Source organism: Podarcis melisellensis (genome assembly GCF_964234715.1).
Source record: "Podarcis melisellensis genome assembly, chromosome: 8".
Classification (NCBI taxonomy): Eukaryota; Metazoa; Chordata; class Lepidosauria; order Squamata; family Lacertidae; genus Podarcis; species Podarcis melisellensis.
Window position 1 is genome coordinate 63,558,653 of NC_138540.1, and position 17,397 is coordinate 63,576,049.

Here is a 17,397-nt window from a genome sequence, read left to right on the forward strand (position 1 = left end):
AAAGCGGCTAACAATCTCCTTTCTCTTCCTCCCCCACAATAAACACTCTGTGAGGTGAGTGGGGCTGAGAGACTTCAGAGAAGTGTGACTAGCCCAAGGTCACCCAGCAGCTGCATGTGGAGGAGCGGGGAAGCGAACCCAGTTCACCAGATTACGTGACTACTGCTCTTAACCACTACACCACACTGAGACAATTAAGAGAGACAATTAAACTTTAATTGAGCACCCTGAATTTGCCAGTATGTGACTGAATCCCACCTGAAAATAACAACAGCCTGGAATCTCCCTGCCTGCCTGCATTTGACGTAACACCCCACCAAGTTTTGATATTGGAAACACAAAGGGTGGGGCTTAGAAGCTTCTGTTTCTGGATTGTAGCACACAACAGTTTGCTGTTTTATCCCAGCCCATTGTAACATCTGAATGCGGCTGCTGTATGCTAAGCTTGGACTTGTGGAGCACCAGTATAAAAACATACTTGCTCAGTATGAAACCCCAGGGTGCCCAGTAATAGTTACTCTTTTGAGCAAGTGAGGTGAGGACGGCAGTCTTATTAAAGCATCAGCGGCCTCATGCCTGCTGCTGCTCAGGAATTCTAAGGAACTTCCAAATCAGTGCAGTTTTGAAATCAGTGGTTAAAATCAGTCCGTCATCTTGATTTAAAATGGCATCCCAAAATAGAAAAAAACCTGCTCCTTGTTGTCAAGAACAATTATGCAAAATTTGGTTACAATAAAAGGTGTCCAAATGCACAGCAAACCGACACAAGAACAACTTTCCAAAATATAGTTATACATTATAATTAATGTTAAATGAAGAAACACAACACCTTTTTGCAACAACAACATGCTTACCTGGGCCAGGTATGTCTTCGTGGGATTTATCACCTGCCCAACGGCCTGTGTTTGAGACAAAGACGGCACTGGAGATATAATGCTTGGAAGGACTCTCATAGTCTACTATTTCATACTGGCCAGGCCCAGGTGCAGGGGGCGTTTTGGGGCGAGGGGCAGCTGGGGCTGAGAAGTTCAAGCCATACTTCCGCCTGTAAGAAAGAATCGTAGACGTTGTCCAAACTGATTTTGGCTTTGAATTCAGCTAGGCCTTCCCATTCAGCCTGCAAGGCCAGTTTGGCCAAGGCACACCCCGCTCCATCCCCAAATTCATATAAGACATCAGGTGCAGGGTAGGTAAAAATGCATCTGGGCCAAAAAGGGGTTTGCAAACCCTGATGATCAGCTGATTGGCGGTACCTACAAAGTCCTGTGCACCCCACTTTGCAAGCACCGACAACCAGCTGATTGTCAGGATTTGTAGAGTGCTGTGCATGGACAAAAGAGGAACACCTGGCATTGTTGTGACATCATCTGGTTGACAGATGGATGGCTCGACTCACCTATCAAATATGGCCCGCCGGTGGGGCGGGGAGCAGTTAGGGGAGATAAGAATCAGTGCCCCACCCTTGCTCTCAATTGAGGAACCTCTAAATTGAGGAACCTTGGGTTTCTCCAGTGTACAGGGAATCCTTCCCATCTTTGTTATGACTTGCTACAACTGTAGCAGCAGAGCTGTTTGTAAGTACAGAGCAGTCGTTCCTTATTTCCTTTCTTTTGTTTAATAAGGGGTTTGACATGTGTGCCTGGTACATGGGCTCATTTCACCATTCATGTCAAGAGCCATTCAGTGTGAGGTGGCCAGAGAGCGAAGGGCTTCTGACTGTGCCTGAAGCAAGAAGGAAGAAGGAAGTGGGAGGGTTAGGCCACACTCTCCAGCCCTCTTCAGGCTTTCTTAAGTAGTTTCTACAGAGGAATGTGTGGCCATTCATATGAGCCCTCCACTCCCAACCTTCCCACACATGTGAAACAGGGGAGGCTGGTCCATAAGGGCAAATGGGTCACTGTCCCACCAACCCCACTCTGCCCGCAGCCAGCCCCCTATGTGCCTACTTATAACTGTTTGTCAGCTTCCCCCCTAGTCTCCCTGTTGTCCCTTGTAGCCCTCAGCAGGGAAGAGGGTGAGTTGGCTCCGTCTGCCATTGGCTCTGGCTCCCCCTACTGTTGGGCTCCTTGCTTCCCACCCTAGCAGTGCCAATGGCCAGCCATCATCCCTGGCGTAAGTTGCAAGCGCCTTCAGCTGAATGCTGTACTCCTGTGAATCAGAAACCCCAGTGCAATTCAGGGTTTCCAGTCATAGCAAGGACTGCCGGCACATTCTAATCAATATTCTGACAGTCCTCCATTATACAGCTCCCTCTGCAGACGTTCCAGCTCAAAGGAGGAGGACTGGAGAGGCTGGAGCAAGTAGCCCTGCATCCCTCCGCAGGTAAGAGTTTAAACACCCGAAGAAGGGTAATGGGCTCGTTTTGACCAATGGCTCCCAACAAATAATTGCATGTGATCCCAAACATGGCGGTGCGGTGGTGTTTCACCTTGTCACCTTCCCTAAAGGATGCCCCAGCTTTTCATATTCTGTGTGCCATCGAACCTCTGTACCTTAAAGGGTTTGGGGGCTGCGTCTGAGAATATGCTGGAAAAAGCTCATTAAAATCTAAGGGTGCTCATCTGGAACAAACTGGTGCTGTAGTCAGTGGCTCTGCACCAGCTGTAGCTCTGGCCTTGGACACATTAATCACCTTGACATAAATGGGAGTTGGATTGGCCTCTAAATGCTGATAGTTCTGGTATTTTCTGCCAGCGTAGATGGATGTTCTTTGCCCGTCAGGTTTGATTTACTTCTTCCCTAGTCATGGAGGTTTATTGCACACTACCCAGCGCCAGATCCCCCTCCCTCTTCCTCCACAAAGCCTGCATTAAAACGGCATGAGATGTAGTAAAGATACCCCCTGACCGTGTGCAGAGAGCTCCAGGCTTGCACAGGGATGGGGGAAGGGGAAGATATGAGCAGTAATGGGCAAGAATTTAAGGGGTAGATCTTAATCTTATCTCCAGCAAACTGACTTTGCTGTTTACAGGATGGTCACCATAAAATTGACTTAGTTGAGTAACTGACTGATAGAGTTACTGGACCTTGGGGCAGGTATGGGGGAGGAAGGACTGTGTATGCAGGGGAAAGTGGGGGGCTTCCTACATGTTATTAAACAGAAGGCTGAAAGGAATTGCCGAACTTAATTGGTGAATGCAAAATTCAGGCTAAGGTTTCCAAAAGCTGACTCTATAATCCTTTTGCTCCTTTGGTCCAGAAACAGTTGCAGCAGTAAAAGAGAAGGTGCTTCTGCAAGTGTGCGGAATGCCCTTCCAGGCAGAGCCACCATCAAGCCAACACCTCTGGGTTTAGGGCTTCCTGGGTGATGCCCGGTCCAAAGGGGCCCAGCCCCAATGCAGTCCATTTCTCCTCTTCCAGTTATTAAATTGAAGTGGTGCAACTCCAACAACTGCTGTTTACCATAGAGATGAGGTGGAGAGCAACACTCTTCTTATCTGCTCCACTGAGCGCAACAGCCAATCACAGCTTTCAGTTTAATACCAGACACTCAGGCTATGTGTGGCTGTAGTCTCTCTGGGTCTCTTTAGCTTTGTTTGTTTGTTTGTTTGTTTGTTTGTTTGTTTGTTCAATTTATATTCTGCCCTTTCTCCTTAAGGAGTCCAGGTGGCAAACTGGCAAACACACACACACACACACACACACCAATAGAACAATCCAAACATCCAGAAACAATCCCAATGTACATGCAGACTGGGGAAGATCTGTTTTGCAAAGGTTGTTGAAAAAGAAAGGTCTTGAGTAGGTGCCAAAAGGACAACAGAGCCGGCACCATTCAAATATTCAAGGGGAGGGAACTCCAAAGGGGTGGTGTCATAACACTAAAAGCCAGATTGACACATCTCCCTTATTTGAGAATTAAGCAGTGATGATGAGTGACGATTGGCTCATAAATGGGCTGATGTGAGGACAAAAGAAGCAGGGAAGAACCTTTAGATGTGCTGGCTGCCCTGAGAACAGGTGGGCTGAAGCAGCTTAAACAAATGAATTCACAACAGAAAAGGCAGGTCCCTATGCTACCTAGCCTTGTATTGAGTTAGATCATGAGCCCACTTAGCTTAGTACTGGCTGGCAGTGGTTCTAGGTTTCAGACAAGGGCATTTCTCAGCTGCAGATGCCAGAGATTGAACCCTGGAACTTCTGCATGCAAAGCATGGTCTCTACCGCTGAGGAACAGCCCTTCCTCATCCTAAATCACTTATGAAGGCTTGCAAGCTGCGTTGCTTCTTAAGGCATGCAACAACCCAAATGACTTTCCCCTGCTCTACCATATAGTCTGATGAAGAGAGCCCCTGCTTCTTAAGCTAGTTGGGGCTTGGAATTGTCTATTGGTATTTCTTCTTCTTTTCCTTCTCTATCATTTCTGATCACAAGCACATCTTCCCTACTTAAGAAAAGGAGTTGGGTGACTCAAAACAAATTCCTTTTAAAGTGTAGTTGCTCAGAACTCACAGGCCGGGGAACTTCCTGGATGGCGTGACTGGGATGCCAGCTGGCTGCTGATAGGCTGCTGGCCCCGGGCTCAGCGTCTCCGTCTTGGTTTCGCGACTTGTTTTGGATCTGAAGCAGGACACCAGCACTGTTGGCGCCTGCCGTATGAAGGAATCCTTTACTCGGTAATGACCTAGATTTTAAAAAGAAAGGAAGGAATTTGAAAATGCCGACACCCAAACTAAGGCTGCACACGTAACACATATTTAAACCACATTAAAAATGCACCCCTAATCAGGAATTCTGGGAACTAGAGTTTGTTAAAGGTGATGGGAATTGCAGCTCCGTAGGCTAAACTACAGTTCCCAGAATTCTTTTGGGGAAGGGGAAATTGCACGTTAAATGAATGTTATGTACACAGCCGAGTCTTACATTTTAGCTGCAGTGGAATGAAATCGGTGCATGAGAGTCTGTTACTTGGAACAAGAGAGGAATGAAAGGAAAGGAGGAACTACCGTATTTTTTGCTCTGCTCTATAAGACGCACTTTTCCCCTCCTAAAAAGTAAGGGGAAATGTCTGTGCGTCTTATGGAGCAAATGCAGGCTGCACAGCTATCCCAGAAGCCAGAACAACAAGAGTGATCGTTGTGCAGCAATCCCTCTTGCTGTTCTGGCTCCTGGGATTCAGAATATTTTTTTCCTTGTTTTCCTACACCAAAAACTAGGTGCGTCTTATGGTCTGGTGCGTCTTATAGAGCAAAAAATACGGTTCCTCCCTCCCCTTTGGAATAGAAAATACAGTGGTACCTTGGATTACAAACATTTCGGGTGACAGACTCCGCCAACCCGGAAGTAGTACCTCGGGTTAAGAACTTTACCTCAGGATGAGAACAGAAATCGCATGGCGGCAGCAGGAGGCCCCATTAGCTAAAGTGGTACCTCAGGTTAAGAATGGTTTCAGGTTAAGAACGGATCTCCGGAACGAATTGAGCTTGTAACCAGGGGTACCAATGTACTGCCAGTCCTGCCCTTCGGAAGCAGGAGAGCATACCTGTCTTATTCAGAGTACTATTTCAGTTCATAAGAGCCTGGTGGATCAGGCCTATGGCCCATCTTATCAAGCATCCTGTTCTCACAGTGACCACCTAGATACCTGAGGGAAACTGGCAAGCAGGACCTGAGCCCATAAGCACACCCCACACCCCATGGCTTACAGCAACTGGTATTCAAAAGCATTACTGCCTCCAGCTGTGGAGACAGAGCATAACCCATCATGGCTAGTATCCCTAGTGAGCCTTCTCCTTTAAATTGTCCAATTCTCTTTTAAAGTTGGTGGCTATAACTGACTCCTTCGGAAGCAAGTTCCATAGTGTAAAGAAGTACTTCCTTTTATCTGTCCCGAATCTTCCAACATTCAGCTTCATTAAGATATCCACAAATTCTAGTATTATGACCAGGCGGGCAGGCAGGGACTTTTCTCTATCTGCTTTCTTCATGCCATGCATAATTCTATATACTCCTATCATGTCGCCTCTTGTTTTCTCAGCTAAAATGCAGCCATTTTTCCTTATGTAGGGCTTCCCTCGCATTTGATCCGGAAGCTACAGTTAGTGCAGACTGCTGCCGCACAATTGCTGGAAGGACTGAGGCCTTGTCAGCATGGTACACCAGTGCTCAGAGATCTGCTCTGGGTGCTGATTTACTACTGAGTCAAGTTCAAGGCATTACTATTGGTATATAAGGCCCATATACAAGACTATTTTACCTAAAAGACCACCTTACCCCACATATGCCCACTCGGCTGCTTCAATTGGCAGAATTGGCACTGTTACAGGTGCCATATAATACCTATTCCTCATTTGTAAATACTCAGTCATTTGGGCAGCAGCTACACTTTGAAACTCCCTGCCTATTGTTATCAAGCAGGGGTCTTCAATGTATTGTTTTCGGTGCCTGCTAAAAACATTCTTGTTTAGACAAACCTACCCAGATGCTTAGAAAGTTGGTGTGAATTTCAACCTTAGTATTTTAACTATTGTAATTTTTTCTCGATAATTTTGTTATCTTTTTGCAAGCCGCTTTGAGGGGTTGTTTTATAATCAAGTGGTGTATATATTTTACAAAACGAAACTAAATAAAGGAGTTTCTCCAACCCCTCGATCATTTTGATCGCCCTTTCCTGAAGCTCAGGTTTGTAAATAGACTGCACAGTAAAAATTACCTCCAGGCTTTCTAGTAGGAAAACATTTGCAAAGTGGAAGAAAGTCATTTCTTCCCACCCATCCCTTTTAAGGTCACTGATATGTCACAAATGATGTGTGAACAGGTGAGCAAGTAATATCTTTTTGTAAAATCTGGGCATATACACCTGGAAAGTTGGCAATGGGGAACAGCTTTGCTTCTTCCTTTCACTAAGCATTTGATTTCTAATAATAATAATAATAATAATTTATTACTTATACCCCACCCATCTGGTTGGGCCTCCCCTGCCACTCTGGGTGGCTCCCAACATAATATTAAAAACATTATAAAACATCAAACATTAAAACTTCCCTAAACAGGGCTGCCTCCAGATGTCCTCTAAACGTCAAATAGTTGTTTATTTCCTTGACGTCTGATGGGAGGGAGGGCGTTCCACAGGGCGGGTGCCACTACTGAGAAGGCCCTCTGCCTTTTGGTGCTATAATTTTTTTAAAGTTCTTTTGAAAGGACAAAATGCCATGACTGCATGCACTGTAAGGGGGAGAGGTCTGAATTACTGGCTGTGAGCGTTGAGGATCATAAATTGAGAAGCGATGTGGCAAGGCATGATTGCCAGACAGAGAGGCTTTTATTCACAAGAGGTGAGGTGAAAAGGAGAAGAAAGCTGGACACTCAGAAGGTATTGTAGATTGTTTTAATTTGTTTCACTGAAGGGCATTGTTTTTCTTTTTTAAAAAATTATTTACTGCACTGGGTGGCATCTTACTTTATCTTGGGTCCTGCCCACATCTGGCCCTGTCCACTCCGACATTTGGCCCCGCCCACTATTAGGATGGTGGCCCTTGGGAGGTTGACCATATTTGAATTTGGCCTTTGGGTCAAAAGAGGCTCCCCCAGCCCAGCTTACAGGGAGAAGGCACATGCTCCTTGCTACCGATTGCCAGCGCTCGTTTAGTTTTGGATGAAAACACTGACTTGGCACCAGTGTTGCGGCTTTTGTTGCTGAGGTCCACCGAGACCTGCGGATGAAAGTAAGGGTTTTGCAATGAACTCACTTTCCAGCAGTCACTTTACTTAAAAAACAAACCAACACCCAAATAAATACTGGTGTTTAAGTCTGCCTACTTTCAACACAAGGACATTTGCGATGCAGTCACCAAGCCTAAACTATTCCAGCACATGGGTCAAATGTGGCTTGTGAATGGTGCATGAATGATGCTACTCTAAAGTACATTTCAGAAGCCACCTGGGCTAGCAAGTGATTACCCACCCGCAATGACATACCGGTACTTATCTTTTTAGCACATGCTGATAGAAATGGCTCCTGTAAATACAACTCAGTTGTAAAATCAGTTGTTTTACAGTATTCTGGAACAGAATCAAGCATATAACTGCAGCAGCAGCAGCAGCAACAGACATTTTTATTGTTTTTAGAGTTTTGTAGAAATTATTTTCTCGCTTTAAATAATTGGGTTTAGTGTTTGATCCCATTTTAATCTTGTATATAATTTTAGCAGCCTCTGGCCATGAAGTAGTTTATAAACCTGCTAAAATAAATGAAGAGATGAATAAATATTTGTGAAATTAGCCTGCTGTGCAGACAGTAAACTTCGGCCCTTGCTTTCTTCCCATCAGCCTCCCTTCCCTGTGGCCATAAATTATTCAGCCTGTCTGCCTTGTGAATGGATCATTTCCTGTTTGGCTTCTCCAAATGCTGTGTATTATCTCATGGGTTAGTGTAAATCATGGGTTAGCGATTAACTCAGGAACGTTCTTCTCAGGAGAAGTCCTATTTAAACTGTATTAAATACAACCTAATGTTCTTATTTGGGTGTGGATGACAGACTGTAATAGTGATCTGCAAAGTAGGGGGCAAAAGGAAATGTGCTTGGTGTTAACTTCCTGTACGCTGACGAAGTAATGGTACTACTAGCCAGACAGTTGCCTAAGAGTTTCACAGGGCACATAAAGGCCAACCAAGCATTTGCTTCTATTTTTATTTAGGACATTTATATCCCACCTTTCCACCAATACCGTATTTTCCGGTGTATAAGACAACTGGGCGTATAAGACGACCCCCCCCCAACTTTTCCAGTTAAAATATAGAGTTTGGGATATACTCGCCGTATAAGACTACCCCTCTTCCAACGCACACCAAATCAAAATTTAAAAAAACAATCTCCAGTCCAGCTCAGAAATCCGCTCCACTTCCCAGTGGCCGGGGGCTTCTGGGGCCAATTTTCAAAGGGTATTTCTGCTTCATCTAGAGAGCTTGGTGTCCTCTGATTTAATTTGCTGTCGTTTTATCCTTTGGTGGGGAGTTGCTGCAGGAGCTGTTGCTGTAGCCGGCGAATAAGACGACCCCTGACTTTTGAGAAGATTTTCCTGGGTTAAAAAGTAGTCTTATACGCCAGAAAATACAGTAGTTCTTTCCTCTCCTCTCCTCTCCATTTTATTCTCACAATAACACTGTGCAGCTGAAAGAGAGTGACTGGCTCAAGGTCACCTAGTGAGCTTCACGGCTAAGTGGGGACTAGATCTCTGGTCTCCCAGGTCCTAATCCAAGTTGTTTTAAAACAACTGCTGGTCTTTATTATTATTTTTTTTTGTGGCTACTGATGCAAATCCCACAGCAAGGTTCACCTGAATATTCTTGGGTCCATGCAATTATTTTTTTGTGAAAGATCACTGGTCAGAACAAATGAACAGATTTTGAAGGAAACGTGTGAATGATCATTGGGGGGAAAGCATCAGGGGAAAACAAGAAATACTCTTCAATATCTTTTCCTATTTTGCCAGGTGGAATATATGAAACTGTGGTATTCTAAATTAGACTATTGGTACATTCAGCTTAGTATTGCCCGTACTGGCTGGCAGCTTTACCTGTCGATGCCAGGGATCAAACCTGGGGCCTTCCATCACTGAACTATGACCGTTCCCCATTAGCTGCAGCCCTACCCATTAAAAAAATGTATTAATCTGTACTGCTGACCTCCCCTTTTCCAATCTTTAGATCATCTTACATTATATTGGTTGGGGGCTGGAGTGGATCTTTTTGAAATCTTCCTGGCAATTGGTTGCTGAAACATACTGGAATACCCCAGGCTAAAGTCTCGCTTGGAAATCAGGGTAGGTGGGAGGTTGTAGGCATTTGCAGCAGGATAGTTGTGGATTCTCTGGCGAGCAATGCGTGTATCCTGGAAAGGAAAGAAATGGAATTTGGTTTACACTGTTGGTAATCCGGGGTGGGGGGGGGTGGGGAGTGAGATGGGATGACTTGGGAACGTAGAGATGGTCTTTAAACAGCCATATCATTCAGATTTTTCAGCAATTAGATGCTGTTGAGTTTGCAACCTGCTCTGAAAATATTGTTGACATGCATAAAGCTCTTTGAGAAGAAGTTGTTGAAAATGGTATATAAATATCGGAAGCAAATGAACACTAGAAAGCCAGCCATTCTAGGAGCCAGCAGCCATCTTGGAAATACAGTGGTACCTCAGGTTACAGATGCTTCAGGTTACAAACGCTTCAGGTTACAGACTCCGCTAACCCAGAAATAGTACCTCAGGTTAAGAACTTTGCTTCAGGATGAGAACAGAAATCGTGTGGCGGCATCAGGAGGCCGCATTAGCTAAAGTGGTACCTCAGGTTAAGAACAGTTTCAGACCTCCAGAACAAATTAAGTTCTTAACCCAAGGTACCACTGTATGGTGGTCATGAAAGACCATCTGCTGTGGTGAAAAACATCCTAGATAGGTGGTTTTTGAAGGTGACATCTTCTTGCCTGAAAAGGTGTCATTACCTCCACATTGCCAAACCCATCTGTATTTTATATGAAGTTCACTCCAAATGAAATCAATATTTGATAAATTAAATTTGTAAAAGCTTAACTATCCTTTAGGAAAAGCTTTAGAGCTCAGTTCTATTCAATATAGCCCATACATCCCATTGATTCTCAGCCTGGAATCTCTTGCACCCAATCTTTCACTGCTGCCACCATTTTCTCCCACGTCTTCCCATTTCAATCATAAACCAGAGGGAGAGAGGAAGGGAAGGATCCAAAAGAGAGTCTTGGTATTAATCTGTCTCTTTCTTGAATTGCCCAAGATACACCCTTGAAGTGCTTGGGGGCTTTCTGCAGCTCCCCAGTCACAGATTGGCTATCCTTGGCCTACACCCATTAATCACCAGATCGGCATCTTAACAAGAAATTCCCACCCAGTTAGGGCCAACTCCTATGCTTCTATCTGATGTAGTATAATAATCAGAGACTGATTTCTCCCATCATTTTCACGTAGTCACTTTTTCTTAGGAGCATGAGTAATAATGTCCTATTTGGGTGACAGCTTATATTTACCACATCTGTGTCAAAGATTGAACATATCATCTCTGTGGTGAGGTAAATGTGAGTTGTCATCGCATTCATAAGAATATTAACCATGTTAAACTGAGGTAAAGTGCTCTCAAAATGTAAACAAAATGACATACTGAATGGGTTTAAAGCATGAGGTACAAGCTGGGGAAGTCGCTCATTTATATCATACCACAGGCCCTCGCGTGTAGTATGGGGATACACAGAGCCGTCTTTTCCATAGGGCTTAGTGGTGCGTTGCGCCAGGGCGCCGGCCTCTCAGGGGTGCCCCAGTGAGCGGGAGCTGCACGGCTTGGCCGGCGGCTTCCCCTTCCCCTGCACACCCGCCAGCTGTGCCCCGTCAACCATATGGCTGGCAGGCATAAAGCTTGCCTCCCAAGCCTCCGCAGGAGGAGAGAGATCCCTGCAGAGGCTTAGGATGGAAGCTGCGCCCCACCAACTATATGGCTGGCGGGCATGCAGCTTCCTTCCCAAGCCTCTGCGGGGATTGTGCTCCCACAGCGGCATGGGGGAGGGTTCCGCCCCCCCCCCATGGCTGGCAGTACGCAGCTCCCCCCCCCCCCCACTATCCGTGGTAATTTGGGGCCGCTGGGCAGATATTTGCATCCCGGCGCCGCATCTGCTAACGACGGCCGACGGCCGTGGGGATACAGGCCTTCTTCACAGGCTTATTGTAAGGCTTGTTGAGATAATAAAAATGCACAACCACACTCTCCCCACCTGGGATTCCCAGCAACTGGCATTCAGTGTCATAATGCCTCTGACAATGTGCCTATCTGTGCCCAAGACTCTCTCCACAATGAGAACGGGGAAGTAAGTTCACAATATATAATTTTATTCAAAAACTTGAAAACCAGCTCTGAGAGTCTTCAGCTTTAACGTGAGGAACAGCAATTTAAAAAAAACCATGCAAAAATATACATTTTATAAATAAAACAAAGCAGGAAAATACTGTGCAGCAACCAGTAAAATACACAAAGCCAGAAAGTGTAGGGCTTTATGATACATTTAAATGGGCCAGAGTCAACACCAGGCACCCCCAAACTTAGCCCTCCAGATGTTTTGGGACTACAATTCCCACCATCCCTGGCCACTGGTCCTGTTAGCTAGGGATGGTGGGAGTTGTAGTCCCAAAACATCTGGAGGGCCAAATTTCAGGATGCCTGGTCAACACTACGGTTGAGAAGGTCTGTTGTGAATTGGCCACCATCTAAATAGATACTGTAATGGATTTGCAAAGTATTTCCAGTGCTGGATCTTAGTGATTGGGGAAAGGCATATATGGAAAAAGACCTCAGGCATCCCAGGCATAGGCCACAAAAGACTTTAAAGGTAAGCATCAGCAACTTGAATTTAGCTTGTAAGCAAACAACTGATGAATGAAGATCATGCAAGATTGGTGTTATATGTTCCCTGCTGGGCTAATATCATAAAGCAATCTGGTTGCTCTATTCTGAACCAACTGCAGTTTCTGCTGCAATAGATTGATAGATAGCTCTTTTCATTTACTGTTGTTGCCACAACAGAAGTAGACATTGTTTATTTATTTGAGGCCATTATACCACTTAATTAGTGGCATTTCTTAGCAGTGTATATAAAAATAAACCAGAGAATAAAATAAGAACTTGTCATAAAACCAAACACTGCCTTTAAATAGCTTCCAGTAGTTCTGAGCCACTCGCCTGAGCCATGTAGGGGCCACCTACATTGACTTTATGGGATTTTGACCTTAGTGAATACACATGGCCCCCCAAATCAACCCTGCCTATGGCCAAAGTGTTCGGGTTTTGAGAATGAGTGTTGTCTGTGCAAATAAGTATACATATTTGATCTCTCAGAGGCAGTTGTCCAACAGAGGAGGAACAAACACCTACCTAAACACACTTTGCTGAATGAATTACGTCCCATTAATTTCTAAAGAATTTGCTTCCAAGGGTAAACGGGAGGATGGAATCCAGGTTTAATTACAGCAATCTCTGGGTGGATGACTTAATGTTTATCAGGCTATCGCAGGTCTATTCCTGACAACAGTAAACTTGTCATTATTACTATAGCTCATAAACAGTATAGAAAAGGAAAACTAAGGTGTGTGAGCATTTTAAAAGCTTCACTGGCAGTAAGACTGACAATGGCTTCAAAGAACTTCTCGACCCTGGCCTTTTTTTTCTTCCCGTCGTTCATAAATATGTATAAACCTTACCAAGGAAGGGAAAAAACAGGTTCCTTTCCGGGACTGGGAGACATTGTTGAGAAGTGTTGATTGATCGATTACATCATAGAATCCTGGACCTGGATTTTCATTCTGGGAAGGAACACAGTGCATAATCATGACAGGGCAGAGTCTGCTGCAACAGGGTTTATTTTTGCCAGTGCTCAGGAAATTGTTTATTTGTTTAGAAAAGCAATATTAACTGCTTAACCAAAATAGTATTTCATATAAAATAATGTAAAACAGTATACAGCAGAGGTTTTCAACCTTTTTGAATACATGGCTCCCTCACCAACTACATTCTTTCTGCGGCACCCCTGTGTGACTCAGGAGCCCAGTTATGTCACCTGTTGCCTGCAGAGCCGGCAGCCTCTCACCCTTTTGTGAACACTCTCCCTTGTGGAGAGTTCCCTCAGCCTCTCTCCTCTCCACTCTCCTTAGGAGTTCTCTGGGCAGCCGCCCCTGGTCTCTGAGTGGAGGGGTGCCTCCTCACACTGCCCCACAGGGTAAGGTTACCAGATTTTTTTCAATGAATCCGAGGACACTTTTCAACTTCAATGGATTTTGTATGGTGACTGATTTGTAAATCCGGGGACTGTCCCCAGGAAACGGGGACATCTGGTAACCTTACCACAGGGGCCTGGGACTTGTCTGTCCAGCCAAGGGCTAGTGGACTGGCTGGCTGGGCTCCCTCATCTGCTTGCTTGCTTACTCTGAAGCCACATCAGCTCCTGGCAACCTAGCACCCCATGCCAGCCCCAGAGGCATTATTTGCCTGCGGAGCTAGTAGCCAGGGCTGCTGCAACAAATAGCAGAGATGTGTGAGGCAGAGATGTGTGAGGGCATCAGAGTAGGGAAGAAAAGAAGGACAAAAGAAGGACAAAAGAAGGACAAAGGCCAGTGTTGCCTGCGGCACCCCTGACCATCATTCAAGGCACACTGGTTGAAAACCACTGGTATACAGATAAAACCAGCAAATGCTTAAAACAAATAAGTTTTAAGCCTTGGTGATTGATGAAATTAGGGCAGAAGTACTAGAGCGATTGCCAAGATGGGCAAGTCTAGTGGACCTTCAACTTTGCAGGGTTCTGCAGGCATTCTGAAAAACCATAGAATATGGCGTCTGGTATTTTTTAAGAATCTGTGTTCACACATGACATTCACCGAGTGTATACTCTGTGTACCTGTGTACACAAATAGTTGGGCTGAAGGGTAGGCAGTAGCAGCAGCCCCTTCTCTGAGGTTTTTTATGGTCAAGCAGTAGATAAATTTCATGGCGTAATAAATAAATAACAAATAGACGTTTCTTCTGAGCCCCCAGTTTTGCCATGTGGCCTCTTCTGGGCCCCCTAATCTGGCTTGCTGCCTCAGGTGTGGTAGAGGATCACTAGTGTTAAAAGTAAGATTTGGCTGCCCGTCTCGTTGGGCCACCATGTCCTTTGCCTCAAGCAACATGTTTTGGGTCTGCCGTGAATAAGCTGTCTTCTCCAAGATGGTGCCTGCATTCATACATAAGAGATAAAAGAGATATGACAGGCTCCTGCTACCTGCACTTTCCAGAAAACAGCTGAGGGCATTTTTCTTCTGACGAGGTTTCCCAGGTCTCTTTTATTTTACATGTAGGTACTGTTTCTTTGTGTTTACATGTTTAATTTTTATTATTATACATTATTGTACATTGCCTTGAAACAGTTCTATAAAGGGTGATAAATAAATCAACAACAACAATAATAATCAGGACATAATTTGAAGACAAATGAGGCTTTTAACCATAGGTCAACGCGTCAAATATATGCAGTTTTAATCCACTGCTTTAAGTCAGTTAACTGCTGGATATTTCTTGAATCTGGCCCTACTTAGGAATCTGACATGCACTTAGTGTCAAAGTGAGGGCATGCATTGTTCCTCCAGGCAGCAGCAGAGGGAATATGTGCGACATGTGTGTCACCTCATGGGTGGAGAAGCACACAATGGCATTATAATGTGGATTCAGCACTTACCCTCCCATACGCTAAGCCTCTCAAATGTTTTGCTGGTTTTTGTCAATTGTCACTGTACACTAAGAAGCCTCTTCTTTGCTTGTTTCAAAATCAAAATAATCTCATTTTAATGGGGAGTCTCAAGTTGCATGGCAAAACGGGTTGAAAATGGTGGATTAAGTTTCCCTGGTGTCTGCTCAGCAACATAGAGAGAGACCTGGGGAGCTCAAATCCATTGCATGTCTAATCCCACCTGTACATCTGATTTGGCCTGAATTATTTCAGCATGTGGGCAGAGTGTATTATTTCAAAGTGCCGCACCCCTCCCTGACTCAACTCTCCTTCCAGAACGACTTTTCTTTCATTCCAGAAGTGAGTACTGGGTGGTTTTTTTCTATTTATAGAATGAAATAAAACAAAAATGAGCCCGCTGTCTTAAGATGCCACTTTCAATCTGCAATGGATGACAAACAGGGCTTTGTTAGAAGCTGAGTTTATCCCCTGATAGGCCAGAGCTGGTGGTTTTGGGGTCAAGCAAGACAGTGAAGTTGTCAAGCAGAGTCTTAAAGTGGAGTGGGAATTTTTTTCTGCGGGACATATTCTGAGCTTCTGCACTGGGCCACTTTAGCATGCCATCCGTCAATCACCTGACATCACCATGAAATCAGGTAATCCATTTTGCCTTTGCAGAGAACCCTGAGTTCAATCCACACTGCAGAGGAAGATCCCAACCAATTAAAGTAGGCCTTGAAGTTGGCTCCAACCACCTGTTAAGTCCAACCCCCACTTGAATCAGCTACAATCTAGGCATTTAAAGGCTCCTTGTTATTCCTTTTGCAGCCATAAACTTATTTGCCCCACACCTCTGGGGCAGGTGAGCGTTGTTCAGGGAGAATGGCCTTGCAGGCCAAATTAGGCACCCTACTGGAACTAATATTAAAAGGTAAAGGGACCCCTGACCGTTAAGTCCAGTTGCAGACGACTCTGGGGTTGCGGCGCTCATCTCGCTTTATTGGCCAAGGGAGCTGGCGCACAGCCTCCGGGTCATGTGGCCAGCATGACTAAGCTGCTTCTGGTGAACCAGAGCAGCGCACAGAAACACCGTTTACCACCCCACTGGATTGGTACCTATTTATCTACTTACACTTTGACATGCTTTTGAACTGCTAGGTTGGCAGGAGCTGGGACCAAGCAACGGGAGCGCACCCTGTCACGGGAATTTGAACCACCAACCTTCTGATCGAAAAGCCCTAGGCTCTGTGGTTTAGACCTCAGCGCCACCCGTGTCCCTGGGACTAATATTAGTTTGGAACAATTAAGTAAGGGCTTGAAATGAACCTACTCAGACTCTTAGATCATCCTCTGATGCCCTTCTCTGGGTCCCTTCTTTGAGGGCAGGTTGAAGGGTGATGACAAGGGAGAGGGCCTTTTTGATTGTGGCTCACCGCCTGTGGAACACTTTCCCCAGTGAGGCTCCTTCTATCTGGCTCCCTCACTGACGTCTTTTTGGCATCAATAAAAGTGTACCTATCAGGTTTTTAATGAACTGGGATGATGAAGGGTTTTGGGTTTTTTTAAGTTAGAGTGCTTGCCAAGCTCCTTGTTGCTAAGGAGTGGGATGTTTGTATGATGGTGATGTATGTAAGTGAAGGTAGGTATCATTGTGGCAAGAGGCTTAGCAAGGGCAGCAGGTCAGGCAGAGAGATGCCATGGCATCTTCTCATCAGTTCAGCATCTATAGCCTAACACAGTGAAGCACATCCAGCTGCTGTTGCTTATCTCTGTGGGACTGCTCTGGGTCACAGCCACAGTGGGGTGGAGATGCCTGGCCCCTTCAAGGGCACAGCTCTCCAGGAGCTCAGCAAGGCCTCGGCAAGCCTTAGGACACACTTCCTGGTTTGCCTGCACAATGTTTATTCAGAGGTTATAATGCGGTGTCTACTCTTTATTGAGCGTTCATTCTGATTTGTATGTTGGGAGGTTATATGACAATGAGCATTCATCCTGATTTGCTTGTGGGATGCTTATAAGTCTACCCGTTAATCTTTGTTCATCCCACACTTTCCAGTGCATTTATAGTTCACTTTCCAAACCACAAATAGTCCTGGGTTTGTTTGCTTTTTAGTAGATTTGTTATACTACAGTGCCAGAGTGTTTTAATCCACATTGAGTGCACAAATCCAAATTTACATTATACGCTTGAA

General features: G+C 45.1%; 1 protein-coding gene across 1 annotated transcript in view; it reads right to left on the bottom strand.

The window, feature by feature from the left end:
* STPG1 (sperm tail PG-rich repeat containing 1) overlaps window positions 1–17,397 on the bottom strand; it is a 28,423-nt gene that overhangs the window by 7,247 nt on the left and 3,779 nt on the right. The window contains exons 4-8 of the mRNA XM_081921521.1: window positions 13,206–13,307; window positions 9,657–9,830; window positions 7,541–7,652; window positions 4,453–4,624; window positions 855–1,045 (exon numbers count right to left, since the gene is read on the bottom strand). Of these exons, the coding sequence (XP_081777647.1) occupies window positions 855–1,045; window positions 4,453–4,624; window positions 7,541–7,652; window positions 9,657–9,830; window positions 13,206–13,307 (751 nt within the window). The remainder of the gene's footprint in view (window positions 1–854; window positions 1,046–4,452; window positions 4,625–7,540; window positions 7,653–9,656; window positions 9,831–13,205; window positions 13,308–17,397) is intronic.